General features: G+C 43.6%; 1 protein-coding gene across 26 annotated transcripts in view; it reads right to left on the reverse strand.

Annotated features, from left to right (window-relative positions):
• LRRFIP1 (LRR binding FLII interacting protein 1) overlaps window positions 1–19,702 on the reverse strand; it is a 164,916-nt gene extending 145,214 nt beyond the window's left edge. For all 26 annotated transcript variants that reach the window (XM_060781771.2, XM_067470546.1, XM_060781761.2 and 23 more), the window contains exon 1: window positions 19,499–19,702. In XM_060781771.2, coding sequence (XP_060637754.2) covers window positions 19,499–19,609 — 111 coding nt within the window. In that variant the 5' untranslated portion in view covers window positions 19,610–19,702. The remainder of the gene's footprint in view (window positions 1–19,498) is intronic.
• Between the last annotated feature and the right edge of the window lie 265 nt (window positions 19,703–19,967).

Here is a 19,967-nt window from a genome sequence, read left to right on the forward strand (position 1 = left end):
CGTTTTCAAGCTCCTCCTAAAGATTGCTAGCGACGGGGCATGCCTGATGTCCTTAGGGAGAGAGTTCCAGAGTCGAGGGACCACCACCAAGAAGGCCCTATCCCTCGTTCCCACCAATTGCACTTGTGCTGCCAGTGGGATCATAAGCAGGGCCTCTCCAGATGAACATCATGTGGGTTTGTACACAGAGATGCGGTCACACAGGTAGGCGGGTCCCAAACCATTTAGGGCTTTGTAGGTAAGCACCTGCACCTTGAATTGGGACCGGAAAATGAAAGGCAGCCAATGGAGCTCCTTAAACAGGAGAGTTGACCTCTCCCTGTAAGAAGCACCAGTTAACAACCTGGCCACCGCCCGTTGGACCAATTGAAATTTCTGGGCCGTTTTCAAGGGCAGCCCCACGTAGAGTGCATTACAATAGTCCAATCTGGAAGTCACTAAGGTGTGGACCACCCTGGCCAGATCCGCCTTCACGAGGTATGGTCGCAGTTGGCGCACGAGTCTTAATTGTGCGAAAGCCCTCCCAGCCACCACTGACGCCTGAGCTTCAAGCGTAAGTGATGAGTCCAGGAGGACACCCAAACTGCGGACCTGTGACTTCAGGGGGAGTGTAACCCCGTCCAGCACAGGTTGCCACCCTATACCCCGAAGGTGCAAAATACTTTTTTCCCTTGTAGCACCAAAGTTAAGTAAACAAAACAAACTGCTACTGGAAAAGTGTAGTTCGTAGAAGAACCCTGGGCAGTAATTACAGCTGCAAGTCTTACTGGTGTGTTTCCATCAGCTTCTTACATATGGACATTGCAATTCCTGCCCATTCTTCTTGGCAAAACTGCTCTACCTTGTCATGCTGAATTGGGATCAATCACCAGGGAACAATCAATCAAATTTTAAAATTGTAAAATAATTAAGGCCTGGGCTCTGAATGGGCCATTCCAAGAGATTCAGATCTTTATTTTTAAACTACTTCAGTATTACTTCGGCAGGGAATCTAGGGCCAGTTAACGGCTGGAAGGTGAATCTCACCTCAAGTGCATGTCTTTTGCAGACTGGAGTAGATTTTCTTCCAAAATTGTTTTGATTTTGCCCTCAATTCTAACCAATTTCTCGGTCCTTCCTGATGAAAAGCCCCCAGCAATATGATGCTGCACCTCACCATGGGGATGATACTATCAGGTAATGAACACTATTGGCTTTGTAAGATACAGTGTTTTGCAACAAGATCAGACAATTAATGGGCCTCTACTGAGTAGCAAACCTTTGCCCACACATTTACTGGATTCCGCCATCTGCCAGTTTGCAAACTCCAAAACAGCTTTCTGGAATGTGCAGATGACACTTTCCCCATAGGAGATTTCTCCCACGGCAGCTGCAGATCCATTCATCAATCTAGATATACTGTTGGCCTCTTAGTCGCTACACCATTTTCTTCAGCCAATTACTGAGTTTTGGTTGATGGATTCCTCTAGGATAGTTAAGTTTGGACCATGGTTGTTTTATTTTATGATCACGAATATAACCGTGCTTTCATGGATCTTCATAGTCTACCCAATTTCTTTCAAATAATACAACTCTGACTGGTTCTCCTGCACAATTTTGTCTTGAACTTATTTTGATGTTGTGATGTTTGGTTGGATGTTCACTAAAAGGTCCTGGGGCATTTCAGAAAAGGGTGTTTTCCATCTTAGGCACACTTCTTTCAACTTAGGCACTTAGGAACACTCATTTCAACACTTATATGACTTCTGGAGGCAGTGGATTACACCAGACCTTATTTAGTTGTATCATAGCAAAGGAGGTAAATATTTATGATAACAAGTGCCAGTTTGCTTTTTATGTGACTAACAACTGTCAAGTTGTAACACAATAAAATGTGGAAATATAAAAGAGCTGTAAATGCTACTGTGAAAAGCCTTACGCACATACAGACTTGGTCACATATTGCAAATCCATTATCATTCACTCCTGCTATTTCTGCCCCTTTTCACAACATCCTTTATAAATATCCTTTTTACACAGGTACATCTAATACAGGATGAGGCAGCATAACTTCCTTTTGTCAAAACTTAATAAAACCCATTGTATGAATCAGAAATTTTTTATTTTTTTATAATGTAGGCGCATACCGAAAGTTTTGTTTTACGTAGTTTTGAAGATCAAATTAGGTAGGTGACGTCCCCCATTGTTGGCAATTTCCTCCTGGATGTTGGTCTTCAAATCTTGTAGGGTCCTTGGACGGTTCACATAAACACGGGATTTAAAAAAAAAAACCCATAGAAAAAAATCACAAGGGGACAAATCTGGAGAGCAGGCCAGCCACTCCAAATCCGCTTGAAAAGTAGGCCTCAACAGCAAAAGCACGCTCCTCACTGTTCCAATGCATGATGGCGACTGAACTGTGTCAGGACAAAACTTTATACTCCTGCCTCTCGAACGAGACCACTAGCGCTCTGCTACGTTTTCAACCGACTGAATGGCGCGCATTTTAAAAAAGGAAGTTATGCTGCCTCACCCTGAATATACAGAAGTTGTTTATCAATTAAGCCTTTAAGTGTGAACTCTGATTTAAATTCAAACTACACTAGGGGATTCTGGAGAAAATACACTACAACAGTACCAAATAATTTGGGATTCTTATTCTACATTCTCATTTTACAGTTGTGTGTTTATGGCAATATTAAAGCACATTAGATGTATTTTCAGTTACATCTAGAGACTGTTCTCTATGGTGGGAAATAGAGATCAGAAATGTGGTCAATAAGTAAATGTCCTCATATTTAAAATAATGCACATATTATATGTACTATTTTTAAATTCACATTCTATAGTTATATTAACTGGATTCTCTTCTGAAGCCACTGTTGGAATTTTATTATACAAAGCAAGCAAGAGCCCACTCCTCATTACAGCTTAATATGTATGGCAAATTTTCTAAAAGAGAAGGGTACTTTCAGTAGGAAACATTTCTAAATCAGGTTAAAACTTTTGTGACTCCTAATATCTTCTAGGTATAAAGAAAGTACCATAATCAGTCTCAGATCTGGACATACTTCTATTTTGTGATTACTGACTCAAGATATTCAAACCAAAGGATTTCAGATGTCTAAAGGTTTGACATGAACTTATAAACCAAGTCAGAATACCAATTCCATTCATTCTTTGTCCTGTGAACCAGTTTCAGTCTATGTGATCAAAAACACTGAAGACTTCCAACACAATCTTTAAGATGACTTCTCTTTAATGATCTTTTGTAGGTGACCACTCTTCTCTTAAAATTGGGTTCAGAGAAAATAGAGAGCAGCTGCTATTTCAGTGGAGCTATTTTAAGCTTCTGTTACTACGACCATCTCGCACAGATTATATACTGTGCCTTGCAGCCTGCTGTTCTACCTCAGAGACAAATGCCTCTCTCTCCTATTTTTTTCCTTTTAGACAGGTGGGAAAGATATAGGCATTTGATTTATCTTTATGAAACCTTTCCAAAAGACCGCATAGAAAATAATCAAATATGATTTTATTCACATTTTAATCCTTGAGAGAAATCTATACTGTAAAAAGGTTTCTCGTTGGGTTGTAAAGAAATAAGGGGCAATTCATAACAACACAACTTGGATGGGGTTTCTTGTTTTTTGTTTGCCGATTTGACATTCGCTCAAGAACATTTTCCATGTGCAAAACCATTTGTTCTGAAAAGGGGTTGTTTGGAAGCCAAAGAATAATAATCATATGAAATTGAATGGTCTTGTTTTTTGAAGTAGTAATAATGTAAAGGGGCGGGGGGGGGAGTGCAAAGTTACAACAAGATAATTTGTGAATAAAACAGAATTATAGATATGACCATTCCCATGCTGATACACAGATAATTGAATTGTCTTGGATCGGTTTCCAACTTCCTATCCTGCCACCTTGACACAATTGGAAAGATGAGTAACGTAATAGTTACCCTGACACGACAAATAAATAGTTAAAAGAACTATGCCTTTAATGGTGCAATGCCTCAGATCACTGTCGCAAGCCCCCAAATTGCACCAGAAGCCAATATTCAAGAGGTACAAAAGTGCACAGAGTGGAAAGGGGAAAACAAAAGCCCTATTCCATACATTTTTATCCTCTCCCATTCATGGAAGTAAAATTACAATACACATTACTACTGTATTTAAGTCCTCTTTCTCCCTAAAAGTAGCTATGCTATTGCAAAACACTGAAAGTTTTAAACATCTTAGAACAAACAAAACTCCACCTTACAGGGTAAGTAACAAGATATATAAATGGAACACACATTTCTTAAACACACACAGTTTCAGACAAACAGAAATACAATTGAAAGTACCTGTGTATTGTTCAGGTGGTATTATTACAGCCACAAAAACAACTTGCATGAATGATATCCTTTAATCATGTTTGTCTGTCTTTTTCTCTCATCCATACCTTCCAGGTTAACCATAAAAAGGAAAAAATGGTAGCAGAAACAAGTAGTCTCCAGTCATAATGACAATAGCAATGGTTCACACCTACCCAGATGAAAAGCCAAAAGATAAAAAAGCATTTCCTATGAGTAGAAAGACAACAAAAGGTTTTAATTCTTCCTTGATGGGAAACTCTAGAGTAGGCATCCTCAAACTGCCGCCCTCCCGCAGACCCGTAGCCAGGATTTTGTTTGGGGGGGGGGGAGCTCAGGATCTACCCTAGCACACCTTTTGTATCATCATTCCAATACCCCCCATGCATATGGGATATATTGAGCATGGTGATCAGATCATGATATGAATAAACATAACAGTTTAAATAATGTACCAGTAAGGCTTTCTCGCGGACCACCCAGAGAATTTGGGGGGGAGGTGAAGCCCCTCAAGCCCCCCCCCCCCCCGCCAACGGGCCTGCCTCCCGCTGTTGGGCCTCCAACTCCCAGAAGCCCTAGCCAGGTTGTTCAATGGTCAGGAATTCTGGGAGTTGAAGGCACAAACTGCTGGAGGGCCGCAAATTGAGGATGCCTGTTCTAGAGCCAGAGACTGGCCAGAGAAAGTCATTTTTCAAAATCCTATCAATGCTACTTCTGTGACTACCATGGCCAAAGTCACAACGTTGAAAATCTCAAAGCCTAGCCTGGCTGGCATGAGAAACATGGCCTAGACATAGACTGTATAGAGGAGAATATCCAAACTACAAATCAGAATCTTTAAGGTAAGCATAATCCTTTCCAGCACAAATAAACCTTATTCCTTTATCTGCTTTTGACTGAAAAGAAGTGTCTACGTTAAATATAGATTAAGATTCAACTTCTTAAGTCTTATAAAGTCCAACTAATGTCAGACTCATTCAGAAGAATAGAGATTTGTCTAGTTTTTCAGATGGAAACAAGAGCTACCCAAATATATTGCCATGGAATTCAAGAGCACATATTCCCTGTGCATATAGAGGGTTTGGTCACAACCATCACTTTTTATATAGATTTCTATATAGCTAACATGGCCACAGCTCAACCTACTTTACGTTCACATTTGGAAAAGTCAAGCTCATGCATGCCATTATAGGGAACTTATAATATGAAGCCGGTCACAATAACTGTCAAAACTACTCAGTTATGAGGAAAGATTTTTGTCACAGTTCTCTAGACTCCAGGAACTGTTTTGTGACTTTTTTTCCAGGGTGAGGGTATATGATACCCCTGGAAAGAAACATAAGATTTTGTGTAACAGTAACAATTCTTGCAGAAATCAAAGTAAGATACAACAGTCTAAGATATATTTTTTCCCTAAAAAATAGGTATTTGTTTATCAAATCCCTATCTTCAGAACAAAAAAAATACTAAATGCCAATACTTTGAGATTTCAATTAGCCTAATGTCATACCAAGAGCTGTCACTTTCACATGCCTTAGAGATCATACAAATAAGACCAGAGAAGTGCTTTGGAATGCCCTCTAGACATGACCAGATGTCTATGGAATATGAAATACAAGGTTAATTGTGTAGAAATAAAATGTTCAGACAGAGCCGGAGGACTGCAGCAAAGAATATATTTTCACAGTGACACGCAATGCTAACAGAAAGGCTTAAAATACTTACTGCAATATATACTCATAACTCTATTCTTCCAAGCACAGAATACTGAAACATGGATGACCAAATAAATAAATAAATAAAGTTTTTATATCCCGTCCCCTCTCCCCAAAGGGACTCGAGGAGGCTAACAACATAAAAAAACAAAATACACAGTATTAACAGTCGCAAAATAAATAAAAAAGGCAAATCACAATACTCAACATAAGATCAACAATATAAATGTCAACTCATGAACATCAAACACATCAATAAACATTAAAGAATTAAATCATGTAGGTGTCATTAAAAACAAGAGGTAGCCTACTCTTGATAAAAGCAGTAATACCATATTTAAAACTTGCCATTCTCAAATGCTTGTTTCCAGTACCATGTTTTAATTACTTCCTGAAAGCCAGTAAGGTGGGGGCTAATGTGATCTCCAGTGCCACAATCAAGAAGGCCCTCTCCCTTGTCCCCACCAAACACGCTTGTGACGATGGCAGGACCGAGAGGAGGATCTCCCTGGGGGATCTCAGGGTCCATGCAGGGAGACACAATCATGCAAATATGCTAGACTCTAGCCGTGTAGGGTTTTATACGTGATAACCTGCACTTTGAATTGGGTCCGAAAACATATAGGCAGGCAATTGAGCTCTTTTAACCGTGCGGTAGCATGTTCTCTGTAATTAGCTCCTGTCATTAGACCTAGTCTACAAACTTAGAGTAGAATGAGAAAAAGTTGGAGTACAGTGTTGTAACTGTAAAGAGAGCATCCATTTGCTGTGTTCCTTAAAAATATCTCTTCTTACAAGTAGAAAATCAGCACACAAGGAAGAAAGGTGCTACTGTCTTCTGCCTACTCTGCCCAATTTTCTTGTTGCAAATATTGTTCAGTTACTGAAAATATTCCAGAAAGCAGCCCACCACCTAAAATCTTGAGCAGAATTATCTATTCCATTAATACAATGTGGGCAGACCTGGGGCCCTTTCACACTACATAACTAAAGCACTATCATGTCATATTAGCTACCACAACCAACATGTCATGACATCCTGGGATTTGAAGTTTAGAGAGGCGCACTTGGAATTCTCAGCTAGAAGGCTCCTAATGTGGAAAACAGTGCCATAACTGTGTGGTGTGGAAGGATCCCAAGCCCATCTGAGGGCTTTGAGTCCAGCATCTGCCCCTACAGTTCATCAGTCAGCTAGCTAAAGGCTAGTAAGAATAATAAAAGTAAACCACATCAGAACTAAAGCTAACATGTGTCAGCTATGCCATATCCAATTATACTAGAGATTCTAAGTTGCACTCTAAGTTGTATGTGAGATTGGGGAAAAATGGCTACTGTGTTCCAACTACCATCACACTGGTATTTGGTTCATTTCCTGGAAAGAATGTGGTCTTTACATAAACATAGACAAGAGTGCTAGGATACCACCATTACTCAACTATACTAAATGACCACGCAAAGCAAAATGTGCTTGAAATTTTATGTACAACAGCCAAACTAAAGAGTGAAAGCTATTCCATCTGTGAAAGTGGCATGAAATGCAATGTGGAGGAACAACTGGCCAATAAGATAAATTCATCTTGCACAAAATGTCTATTTTAAAAAAATCTGGGGGAAAGAGATAGCAAAGCTACCCATTTCCTTTTTCAAACAATTGTTTCAGTTCAGATTCAAAGTTATACTATGGCCAGCTGTTATCACTATGCAGCTGGTTGGTCAAAATCATGTTCAAGCATAATGCACAACTAGTTATTGCAATATTTTACAAACTGCAGTCACATCAGAGTTGTGATCAGAGTCACATCACTGTTGTGAGAAAAACAAATCATTAACTAAACTGACTTGGAGGTACAGTATATTCTGGCATATAAGACTTCTTTTTAACCCAAGAAAATCTTCTCAAAAGTCAGGGTTCGTCTTATACGCAGGAGTAGTCTTATACGCTGGAATAGTCTTATACACTGGAGTAGTATTATACACAGGAGTAGTCTTATGCACGGGAGTAGTCTTACAGAGCGGGTGCTGAAACTTCCAATCAAATTGGAGAATCTGCGGTTGCCGCATATGGTGGGGGGAGCTCAAAAATGGCAATGGCTGCATCCCTGCCATATGCAGCGACTGTATGAAAGCATTAAGGGCGACGCTGCACAAGTACATACAAAAAATCCATTCATCAGGATTCGTGGACTTAATGCGGTCCCGATGGTGAGGTGAAGGGGCACCTCACCAGGAAGGTGTAAGTGAAGGGCGGAGCAAGCTGCAAGCGTCTGGAGCACCCGGGGTATGGAAAAAAGAGATAGAGTGGCTCTGGGCCCAAACAAACACACCTCTTTTACCTGTCTGACCTCCTCCTCTGCCTCTCAGATCTCGCTCCTGAAGACTGCAGTGAAGCAGTGCAGATGCACATCTGCGAGATCTGAGAGGCAGAGAAGGAGGTACAGTAATAGGAAAATTAGCATATTGAAATCAAATCTGATGCTTTTAAAAATTTTATTTGGTGTGTGTTGGAAGAGGGGTAGTCTTATACGGCGAATATCCCAAACTCTATATTTTAACTGGAAAAGTTGGGGGTCATCTTATACGGCCTGTCATCTTAAATGCCGGAATATACGGTATTTGAAATTCCAACTGAAGTAGTGCTGAGATGCATTGAGCTAGATGCAAATCAATCCCCAAACAACTGCCTTATACTGCATTAGTCTAGTGCTTCTTGGAAAGGCTAGGTTCTCAGGCTTTTGCCAAGGTGCTGAAATCATTACAACTTAAGATGTCAGAAACATATCCTGAGAACTTGCTTTTTTTTCTGTCGTGTCAGGAGCGACTTGAGAAACTGCAAATTGCTTCTGGTGTGAGAGAATTGGCAGTCTGTAAGGACGTTACCCAGGGGATGCCCGTATGTACCCCCCTTCCCTTCAATTTCTTCCATAACTTTATCATTCTATCAGTATGTGGTGTTGTTTAATGTTATTTCATGAAACTTTTAAATAAAAATTATGATTTTTAAAAATGATACCATAATACTGTACAAACACAAATCAACTTGTCAACTGCTGGTACAATTTCAATAGCACTGGGTTTCTTTTTAACTAAAGCTCAATTAAACATGTCTCAAACTGCTGGTTATATTGACAGAGCTATGCAAAAAGTAATTTATGGCCCTGTTCTCTCATACCACCAAAATAACAAAATTAGCCACTGCCATTTATTCCAGAAAACGCACTCCAATTCTGCTTGCTCTATTTTGTTTTGACAAAGTAGCATAAGACTAACTGGGAGAGAACTGAAATCCCACATATAGACACAGCTGAGGTGTCAGAGGTTGTTTTGGTAAGACTTCATGAAACATGACTAATTTGTACAGTTTCCTCTTATTTGTTCATAGCTGTTTCCTTTTTAAAAATGCTCTCACATCCTGTAGATGCAACACATAACCAAACCCGAAGGGCATAAACTTGATCTTGATTGCCATCAGACATTAAAACAATTACTTTTGTTTGCAATGTGCACAAGAAAAGATGCATTGCAAAAACTCTAAGTTTCAACCAACTTATTTATCAACTTGTCATATGCAGAAGAACCCCTATAAGGAAACTTCACAATGTGACTTTCAGTGCAAAAGCATGCATGTTTTTAACACCAGTTGGACCAATAGCAGTGTATTCTTTCGAAGCTACAGCAGTTCTCCTAACCCAACTATTCTAATGGCTATTACAGCGTATGCCTCTGGGGTTTCTGAACAAGTTAAAAATGGAAATTACTCACGTAAATAGTCTAAAAGCTACAAAACTTCCTGATCTCTGTGACAAAGTACTTCTTACTGTGCTACAAGCCCTACTGTGCTACAAGCCCTCTCATAATGTATCATATTCCTCATTCCAGAAGGCAAATCTTGTATTTCATATTTTATAATGGCTGACTTCTGAATATCATAGGGTTTACACCAAAGGTGAGCAAGTGTGGTGGTGCACCCTGCCTCATTGCTTCTCCTCTAAGAAGAAGTGGCCAAACAAGTCAAAGATGTTCATCCCATTGTCTGTTTAGTGTGATGTTGGAAATTGGAACCGGTGTTGTTGATCTTACAACAAACAGGACAGTCAGTCATAAGTCAGATTTGGTCGCAATAAACCAGAATTTTTAAAAAACAACTCTGGTTTAATCTAGTATTTATGCCAGGGGTCCTCAAACTTTTTAAACAGAGGGCCAGGTCACAGTCCCTGAAACTGTTGGAGGGCCGGATAATTTGAAAAAAAAATGAATGAATTCCTATGCACACTGCACATATCTTATTTGTAGTGCAAAAAAAAAAAACCCTTAAATACCATACAATAATTAAAATGAAGACCAATTTTAACAAATATAAACATATTAGTATTTCAATGGGAAGTATGGGTCTGCTTTTGGCTGATGAGATAAGATGGTTGTTGTTGTTGTGTGCTTTCAACTCATTTCAGACTTAGGTTGACCCTGAGTGAGGGCCAGGTAAATGACCTTGGAGGGCCATATCTAGCCCTCAGGCTTTAGTTTGAGGACTCCTGATTTATACAATCAAAAACTGCAATGTGTGGTTCATGGCCAATTACCCAAGCCTTTAGAAACAAATACAATTATAAATAACTACTTTTTCAAAATAAAAATTTACTTTATACAAGGTTGTAAGTGTGATTGATTGAACTTTTGGATCCAATGCCCTGTTTCTGAATCAACTCTATGAAAAATCATTCAATTATACCCATCCAAAATTGGTTAATTGTGTTTCTATTCTTGCCCTTAAAATGAAAAATGGTATACAAGACATTTGTATAAGGCAAAGAAAATGTATAATGCAAGAAACTCAACAAATAACCTTTGCTGCCACTATGGGAAAATATTCACCACCATATTAATACAAAACAGGATATTTTTCACCAAATGAGACACGCTTTTTCCCAGTATTTTTTTCAACAAATTTTCAGCAAATGCTCCCACACATAATTGGGCACACTTCTTTATAATACAGACTGGCTTATGTTCATCAAGAAAATTAATGTGGCTTATTAAGTCTTTTACTTTAAAAAAATCTGAAACAAAAATGAACAGTTGCACATAGGGTTAATTTATATCAAGTGTAGGGAAAGCACAGCTTGTGGACCACATGTGCCCCACAAAGACATTTTAAAGCTCTGAGTTCTCACAACATTCCAAAACTCCCAGTACTCTCCTGACCCAGGGAAAAAATTGACAACAAAATGCTCACGTAAGACTGCTATACACCACAGGGGGCATTTGCAGTCAAAAATTCAAAGGAAAAAAGGAATTGGGATACAGCAGGCATGCAGCCCCGTCAGATGCCCATGGAAAGATAATGTGCCTCCCCACCCTAGCCAACCCTTGACTTATTTAATTCAAAACTATTTGACCTTTCACCAGGGACCTCAGAACAGATTTCCTTTTGAAGACATAAAAATCTTAACTTGCTACTTCAGGATTAGAACACGATAATCTGGAAATATTATTTTCCCACTTGGACTATTCTTTCAGATTAAGATAAAAATGACACTAACGCATGGTACAGCAAGAAGGATGAGAGCCTCAGTATGCACTGAACAAGGAAGATGAGGAGGCCTCATTTTACCTTTTTAAAAAATCACAAATAAATGTTTGATCTCAATTTTCAAGAAGTTTATGCAAACCAAAGGTAAGTTTCTAATCTCTCCCCTCAAATGCAAAAAAAGCAGAGGAAAGCAAATGGGAGGCCAAGGCTCCATAATGGTCTCCCTCCATGACGACTTATTTATTTATTTATTTATTATTTATTTATTACTTGCACTTATTTACCGCCACTCTCAGCCCAGGGGGCGACTCGTGGCGGTGAACAACAACATAGACAAGACAATTTACAGTAATCAGAACAATACATAACATGCTACTACTACTTGACATATACTTATACTAAAAATCCGCTTCGTCATATCATGGGTCATAGTCAGTCTCATAGTCGTGGTCCATTCCGGTCATCATTGCCAAGATATAGCACTCAGTTAAAGGCCAACTCGAAGAGCCATGTTTTCAGGCTCTTACGAAAGGCCATAAGGGAGGGCGCCTGTCTAACTTCAGCAGGGAGGGCGTTCCACAGCCGGGGGGCCACCACCGAGAAGGCCCGCTCTCTCGTCCCCGCCAGGCGTGCCTGTGAGGCAGACGGGATCGAGAGAAGGGCCTCCCCGGATGATCTCAAGGTCCTCGTGGGCTCGTAGGCCAAGATGCGGTCTGCAAGGTATTTTGGGCCGGAACCGTTTAGGGCTTTGTAGGATAGTACCAGCACCTTAAATTGGGCCCGGTAGCAAATCGGCAGCCAGTGGAGCTGGGACAGCAGGGGCGTTGTGTGCTCCCTACGCCCTGCTCCTGTTAACAACATGGCTGCCGCGCGCTGGACTAGCTGGAGCTTCCGGGCCGTTTTCAAGGGCAGCCCCACGTAGAGAGCGTTGCAGTAGTCGAGGCGGGATGTGACCAAAGCGTGTACCACCGTGGCCAAGTCAGACTTCCCAAGATACGGGCGCAGCTGGCGCACGAGCCTGAGCTGTGCAAATGCTCCCCTGGTCACCGCTGAAACCTGGGGATCCAGGCTCAGCGACGAGTCCAGGGTCACACCCAAGCTGCGAACCTGAGCCTTCAAGGGGAGTGCGACCCCGTCCAGCACAGGCTGTAACCCTATACCCTGTTCGGCCTTGCGACTGACCAGGAGTACCTCTGTCTTGTCTGGATTTAATTTCAGTTTGTTCGCCCTCATCCAGACCATTACAGCGGCCAGGCACCGGTTCAGGACTTCGACGGCCTCCTTAGTAGCAGGTGGGAAGGAGTGACAGAGTTGGACATCATCTGCGTACAGATGACACCGCACCCCGAAACTCCGGATGATCTCACCCAGCGGCTTCATGTAGATGTTAAACAGCATGGGGGACAGGATGGAGCCCTGAGGAACCCCACAGGTCAAAGGCTGTGGTGTTGAACAGGAGTCCCCCAATAACACCTTCTGGGTACGGCCCTCCAGAAATGACCGGAGCCACTGCAAAGCAGTGCCCCCGAGACCCATCTCTGCAAGGCGCCCCAGAAGAATACCGTGGTCGACGGTATCGAAGGCCGCTGAGAGGTCCAGGAGCACCAACAGGGACACACTCCCCCTGTCTAGCTCCCGGCGCAGATCATCGACTAAGGCGACCAAGACCGTCTCGGTACCATGTCCCGGTCTGAAACCAGACTGTGCCGGATCCAGATAATCCGTGTCTCTCAAGAATACCTGGAGTTGTGAGGCCACCACGCTTTCCATGACTTTGCCCAAGTAGGGAAGATTGGAAACAGGCCGAAAGTTTTCGAATTTGGTGGGGTCCAGTGATGGCTTCTTCAACAGCGGCTTTATAATAGCCTGTTTTAGGCTCGCTGGAATCTTGCCTTCCCGAAGGGAGGCATTCACCACCACCGTTACCCACTCGGCCAATCCCCCTCTGGCCTCCTTCAGAAGCCAGGATGGGCAGGGGTCTAGGATGGACGTGGTGGGCCTCATTCCTTCAAGTATCTTGTCCACATCCTCGGGCTTCACAAACTGAAAAGAATCCAACAAAATAGGACAAGCAGGTGCTTGTGTCACATCCACAGAGACTGCACTTAATGTGGCGTCCAGCTCAGAGCGGATCAAAGCGACTTTGTCTGCAAAGAACCGAGCAAATGCTTCACAGCGCGTGACCGAATTGTCAGGGCTCCCACCTGAGGTAGGGGGAGTTAAAAGACCTCTGACAATCCGAAACAGCTCCGCCGGACGGTTCTTTGCAGACGCAATAGTAGCCGCAAAGAAAGTTTTCTTTGCGGCTTTTATTGCCGCGGCATATGCCCTTAGAAAGGACACAAACCGTGTTCGATTTGGCTCGCTTGGGTCCGAGCGCCACACGCTCTCTAGTACCCTCTTCCTTCGCTTCATCGCTGCCAGCTCCTCAGTGAACCAAGGGGCTGGTTTAGCTCGGTTACTCGAGAGGGGACGTTCCGGAGCGATCCTGTCAATTGCCCTGGTCATCTCCCCATTCCAGAGAGCGACCAAGGCCTCGACATGGTCACCTACCGAGGTGGCGGGAAAATCCCCAAGAGCCGTCAGGAATCCATTCGGATCCATAAGCCTCCTGGGGCGGACCTTCTTAATGGGTCCTCCACCTCTGCAGAGGTTAGGGGGCGCAGTGAGCCTAAATCTGATCAAGAAGTGGTCGGTCCATGGCAACGGAGAGATAGACAGCTCCTCCACACCGCCACCCTGCTCCCATCCCTGGCAGAAGACCAAGTCCAATGTGTGTCCAGCACAGTGGGTGGGGCCAGTTATCCGTTGGGACAGCCCCATGGTTGCCATGGCGGACATGAAGTCCTGAGCCGCTCCTGTGAGGGTTGCCTCGGCATGGATGTTGAAGTCCCCCAGCACAAGGAGCTGTTGGGACTCCACCGCCAGGCTCGAGACCACCCCCACTAGCTCAGGTAGGGAGACTGTAGTGCAGCGAGGTGGACGGTACACTAGCAGAATCCCTATTCTGTCCCGGTCACCCACCCTCAGGTGGACGCATTCAAAATTTGTGGTCTGCGGGATGGGGCTCCTGGTCAGATGGATGGAATCTCTATAGACCACTGCGACCCCGCCTCCCCGTCCTCCGGCTCTTGGTTGGTGTTGCACGGAGAAACCTGGAGGGCAAAGCTGGGAGAGATTTACGCCCCCAGCTTCATCCAACCAGGTCTCCGTGATGCACGCCAGATCTGCCCGCTCCTCCAGGATTAAATCCTGGATCCAGGTCGTTTTTCCGTTGACAGATCTGGCGTTCAACAACACCACCTTCAAGCCGGAGGGTCCGCTCACCTGGTTACACCAATTTACCTTAGGAGACCGATTGGGGGTTGTTAATATGGATAAGCGTTCCGAATTAGGCCGAATTTGAGGTCTCCTTTTTCCGCATCTCCTCCTTCCCACCACGACCTCTATGGGGGCCCCTCGGCTAGTGGAAGACCTCCCCCCCTCCATGCCGCCATCCATAGTCAAGAAATTGCTTTCTACTTTGCTCGTTGTTAGATTTTTTGGTTCTTGCCAACATCCTCTCTCCCCCTCCCCCTCCCTCCCTATCCCATTTTCGTTCGCAGGCTCCAACCCACCTCCTTTTTTGCCCCCTCCGCTACACAGAAGTAACAGGGACAGTACATAAATGGGGATGGGGAACCACATGGATAGCAGCAATACAGATGGTGGTGGTGTTCCAGCCCCACCAATGGGCTAGATCTTAAAGTGCAAGTTTTTAAATGCAGCCCTGTCTATAGTAGTATTTAATCAACAGCAGACACTACGTGCTCTCGGGCACAATCATAAAGTGCTAGGTCTAAAGTGCTCTATTCGACAATAATTAAAGTGCGGCACGGAGGGATGGGGAAGGGGCGAAAGTGCTGGTGCAATCTAGCAGCAGGCGGCAGGCGCCTAAAGTGCTCTATTATGTTCTCACCATATTGGTACAAATGACAACCAGGAATATACTAAGTTGGTAGTATATATTACCCTCCAATGGGGATGAAAGTGATGGCAAATTAGTTAACTATTGATATGATCCCCGGTGGAATCTTTAGACGGTTGGTATACAAGAACCATCTGTGAAGCCCTATAATTACTTGTAGTTAGTTCCAAGCCAACAAAAAAAAGGAAATGAAGTAGATTTATTCAAAGTTTTAGAAACAATCAAGTTGCTATGTTTCATGTACTTTTAGCACAAAAGCCATGGCATTCATATTGGGCTGGATCGAGATGCAATCATTTAGAATTGTTTACAATGGGTTGGATCCAGAATTAGTCACACTTGGCTCACATTCACTGATATCAATGGGACAAGTTAGTCATTACTAAATTAAGTCTCACTGACTTCAGCAAGTCTATTCCAAGCATACCTACAGTAGGTCTGGACTGAAGACTTTCGGGCCTTCTAACAAGTATCCAATAACAAGGTCTGGACCAAAGACTTTCAGGCCTTCTAACAAGTATCCAGTAACAAGAACTAAATATTTCATGCTGTCCCACTGTAAAACAAACATCCTAGCATGATAACCACCGCAACAAACAATACAATAAGTAAGAGTGTGTTACAACATACAAACTTTTAAATTGCAACTGCTGAAGACCACACTATATACAATATAAAAGTAAGAAAATACTCGGATGTTATGTTAAACTTTCTTTTCTTCACACTTTAATATACTAAATGGGGAGGTAAGAGAAGGGAAACAGCAGCAGCACTCAAGACCTAAACTAAATGATTGGGAATTCTTGTTTGTATTTCTATTTCAATATTTAATTTTTAAAAAGAAAGAAAGAAAGCATAAAGATCTCACAGCTCTGTTTCTAACCTTCCTCATGAGATTTTCAACTCAGCAGAAAACACACATGTGCTCTTCAGCAAGAGTTTGATCAGCATGTGAAACTTTTCATGACATAGATTTGCCCAATTTCATCTGTTGCTAAAAATCGCATAAGAGGCTGTATTTAAAGGAGCTGGGTCACTATTCTGAGAATGCAGTTTCATCTCTTTCCAGGTCACAGAGACAATGTGTGCCCATAAAGGAACAGTTTATACGTAAATAAATGAAATAACATAATGACATTTTACATTAAGGGAACTGAATGTGTGGTTCTCCAGATGGTGATGGGTTGCAACTCTCCTCAGTTGTAGCCCACATAGCCAATTAATGATTACAGGTGTTATATTCTAACTTTACCAAAGGGCCAAATGTCTGTTTCCAATATGAATAAATTTATTGTGGCATAAGTTTTTGTAACTTATACATGTATGAAGCACCCTCACCAGGTATTTGCTTGATTTACCAGAGTCTACACATGTAAACATGAGCCAGCATGGTGAACAAATTTGAGTGTCCTTCTCACACCAAAGATAGCTGGTGGGAAGGGAGGGGAAATGTCATCCAACTGTGTCCAATGACACCAGAAATTACTTCCATCTCTATGAATTATTAATTTAAGGTGGGATTTGGAAGGCATTTGTGATCATAGCAATAGTGCCACAGCTAGGAATACATAGCATAGCTGGATATGGAACAGTTACGGGCCCACATCTCTAGGCCAGTGTTTCTCAAATCCTGCTCCTCCAGGTATTTGGAACTTCAGCTCAGGAATTGTGGGAGCTGAAATCCAAAACACCTGGAGGAGCACAGTTTGAGAAACATTGCTCTAGTCTAGGCTATAGAAGTAGTGCAGTAATTTGAGCACTGGCCTATGACTCTAGGGTACTAAAGCTCAAAGCCCTACTCAATGGAAAACCACTGGGTGACTTTAGGCAAGTCACCGCTGAGGAAGGTGATGACAAACCACTATGAACAAATCTTGCCAAGTAAACCAATGCCAGGGTTGCCTTATGCAGGCCTGCAGAACCTTGGACTCCAACTCCCAGAATGTAGTATTGGAAAAGCTGGCTAGGGTTTCTGGAAGTTGGGAGACCCAAATCCTTGGAAGGCCACAGGTGGCGTAATGGATTAAACCCTTGTGCCAACTGAACTTAAAGGTCAGCGGTTCAGATCTGAGGAGTGAGGTGTCCTCCTGTCTGTCAGCTCCAGCTCCTCATGCAGGGACATGAGAGAAGCCTCCCACAAGGATGGTAAAAACATCCGGGCACCCCCTGGGCAGCATCCTTGCAGGTGGCCAATTCTCTCACACCAGAAGTGACTTGCAGTTTCTCAAGTCACACCTGACATGAAAAAAGCCCTTTGTCTAACAGGACTTTGAAGGTACACAATAAAAGAAAAGCTAATACCTGCATAAAGAAACAGAGAGGAACATGCAGAATGTCATGCAATACCATATTTCACCGCATAATAGTCATACTTTTATTCTCTTTCCATCTTTAAAAAGGGAAATGCGACTATTATGCAGTGAAATACACTCTCTTTTCCACTCACTTTTTCCAGTATTTGTGCCTTTACCAGCCTGCGCACCTTCCCTTTGAAGCTAGAGGGGCTGCTCTAAGGGCCAGGTGTGTGGATGGGGGTGCGACTATATGTCTGCGAAACGTGGACTGTCTACAGACATTACATGAAACTCCTGGAACGATTCCATCAGCGCTGCCTCCGGAAAATCCTGCAAATCTCTTGGGAAGACAAGTGGACAAATGTCAGCGCGCTGGAAGAAGCAAAGACCACCAGCACTGAAGCAATGGTCCTCTGCCATCAACTCCGTTGGACCAGCCATGTTGTCCGGGTGCCTGACCACCGTCTCCCAAAGCAGTTGCTCTACTCCGAACTTAAGAACGGAAAACGGAATGTTGGTGGGCAGGAAAAGAGATTTAAAGATGGGCTCAAAGCCAACCTTAAAAACTCTGGCATAGACACTGAGAACTGGGAAGCCCTGGCCCTTGAGCGTTCCAACTGGAGGTCAGCTGTGACCAGCAGTACTGCAGAGTTCGAGGAGGCACGAGTGGAGGGTGAAAGATTGAAACGTGCCAGGAGGAAGGCGCGTCAAGCCAACCCCGACTGGGACTGCCTTCCACCTGGAAACCAATGCCTTCACTGTGGGAGAAGATGCGGGTCAAGAATAGTGCTCAACAGCCACCTATGAATCCACAAGGAAACCCATCATGGAAGACCATCTTACTCGTCCAACGAGGGATCGCCTAAGTAACCTAAGTATTATGCAAGCAATAAACAAAAAAAAATCTCAAACAGAACCCCCAAAAAGAGGGGTGTGACTATTATGCGATGTTGACATTCCTTTTCATCAAGGGCCTTTGAATCAATGGACAGAGAATCCGGGATACAGAGAACCAAATATATATGTTTACATAGTTTTTACCTAATTGACAATAATTCCCATCACTTTTGCTTAACCACCATGCAGACTGAGGATAAAGGGAATCTTAATTTATGGTTCTGAAGTTGGGGAAACGGTTAAAGGACATTCTGAAGTCAGACATCATCTGCACAAATTCAAACCCCACGCTCCTAACTAAACAGACCAAGCTGCAGCCATCCAGATGTTGCTGTATCCATACTCCCATCAACTCTCATCCTGATATCTAATGATGAGGAAACACAGGGGTGGTAGTGCAGTCCCTGGAAGGCCCCATACAAGGGCATGCTGGCGCTTTGAAGCTGAGAGAGCGCGCCTTGGCCTGGTTCTGAGCCCACCCCCCTTCCCCGGAAGCGGTGACACCTGACAGCCTCAGCGGGGCGGAGGGAGAGCGAGGGCAAGGCGGCGCGCGACCCTGTCCTCCCCGCTCGCGCCACAGCCACCCTTCAGAGCACGCGCGTGAGGGAGAAAAAGACACCCGCAGCGGGCGAAGAACGGAAGGGGGGAATCGGCGCGCGCGCACACAAACAGAGACAGACACGAGCGCGCGCTCTCTCTCTCCCTCCCTCATACACAGAGCCCCCTCCCTCCCCGCGGCCCCGCCCACGACCGGCTCACCTCGCGAGCGATCTGATTGAGGGCATCGTCCTCGGCAGCGGGCCTCTCGCGGTTGGGGATCCTCTTCCGCCCTGCGGAACCCGGCTGCTGCTGCGACCCCATAGCCTCCATCTGCCCTGCCCGCCGCCGCCGCCCCGTTCCGTTCCCTGTGCTTCTAGACTCCTCCGGCGTGAGGAGACGGGCCGCCCACTACGCATGCGCACTCAAAAACGGGGGGGAGCAAGGAGGCGGGGCCTGGGTGACGGAGCTCCGCAAGGGGCGGGGCCAAGACGAGTGAGGGAGGGCGCCATCTGTTGACATAGAATCAAAGAGCAGGTCTCTGGAAAAAACCCTTTTCCAATTACTGGAAAATATTATTCATTCTCATCTTTGTCTTCTTTATCTTCTTATTAATTTAAAAGATATTACATAGAATATAATTTTTCTCTGCATTTTTATTAATTTTAAACTCATATTGATGACTTTTGGG

The sequence above is a fragment of the Anolis sagrei genome, chromosome 1 (assembly GCF_037176765.1).
Source record: "Anolis sagrei isolate rAnoSag1 chromosome 1, rAnoSag1.mat, whole genome shotgun sequence".
Lineage (NCBI taxonomy): Eukaryota > Metazoa > Chordata > Lepidosauria > Squamata > Dactyloidae > Anolis > Anolis sagrei.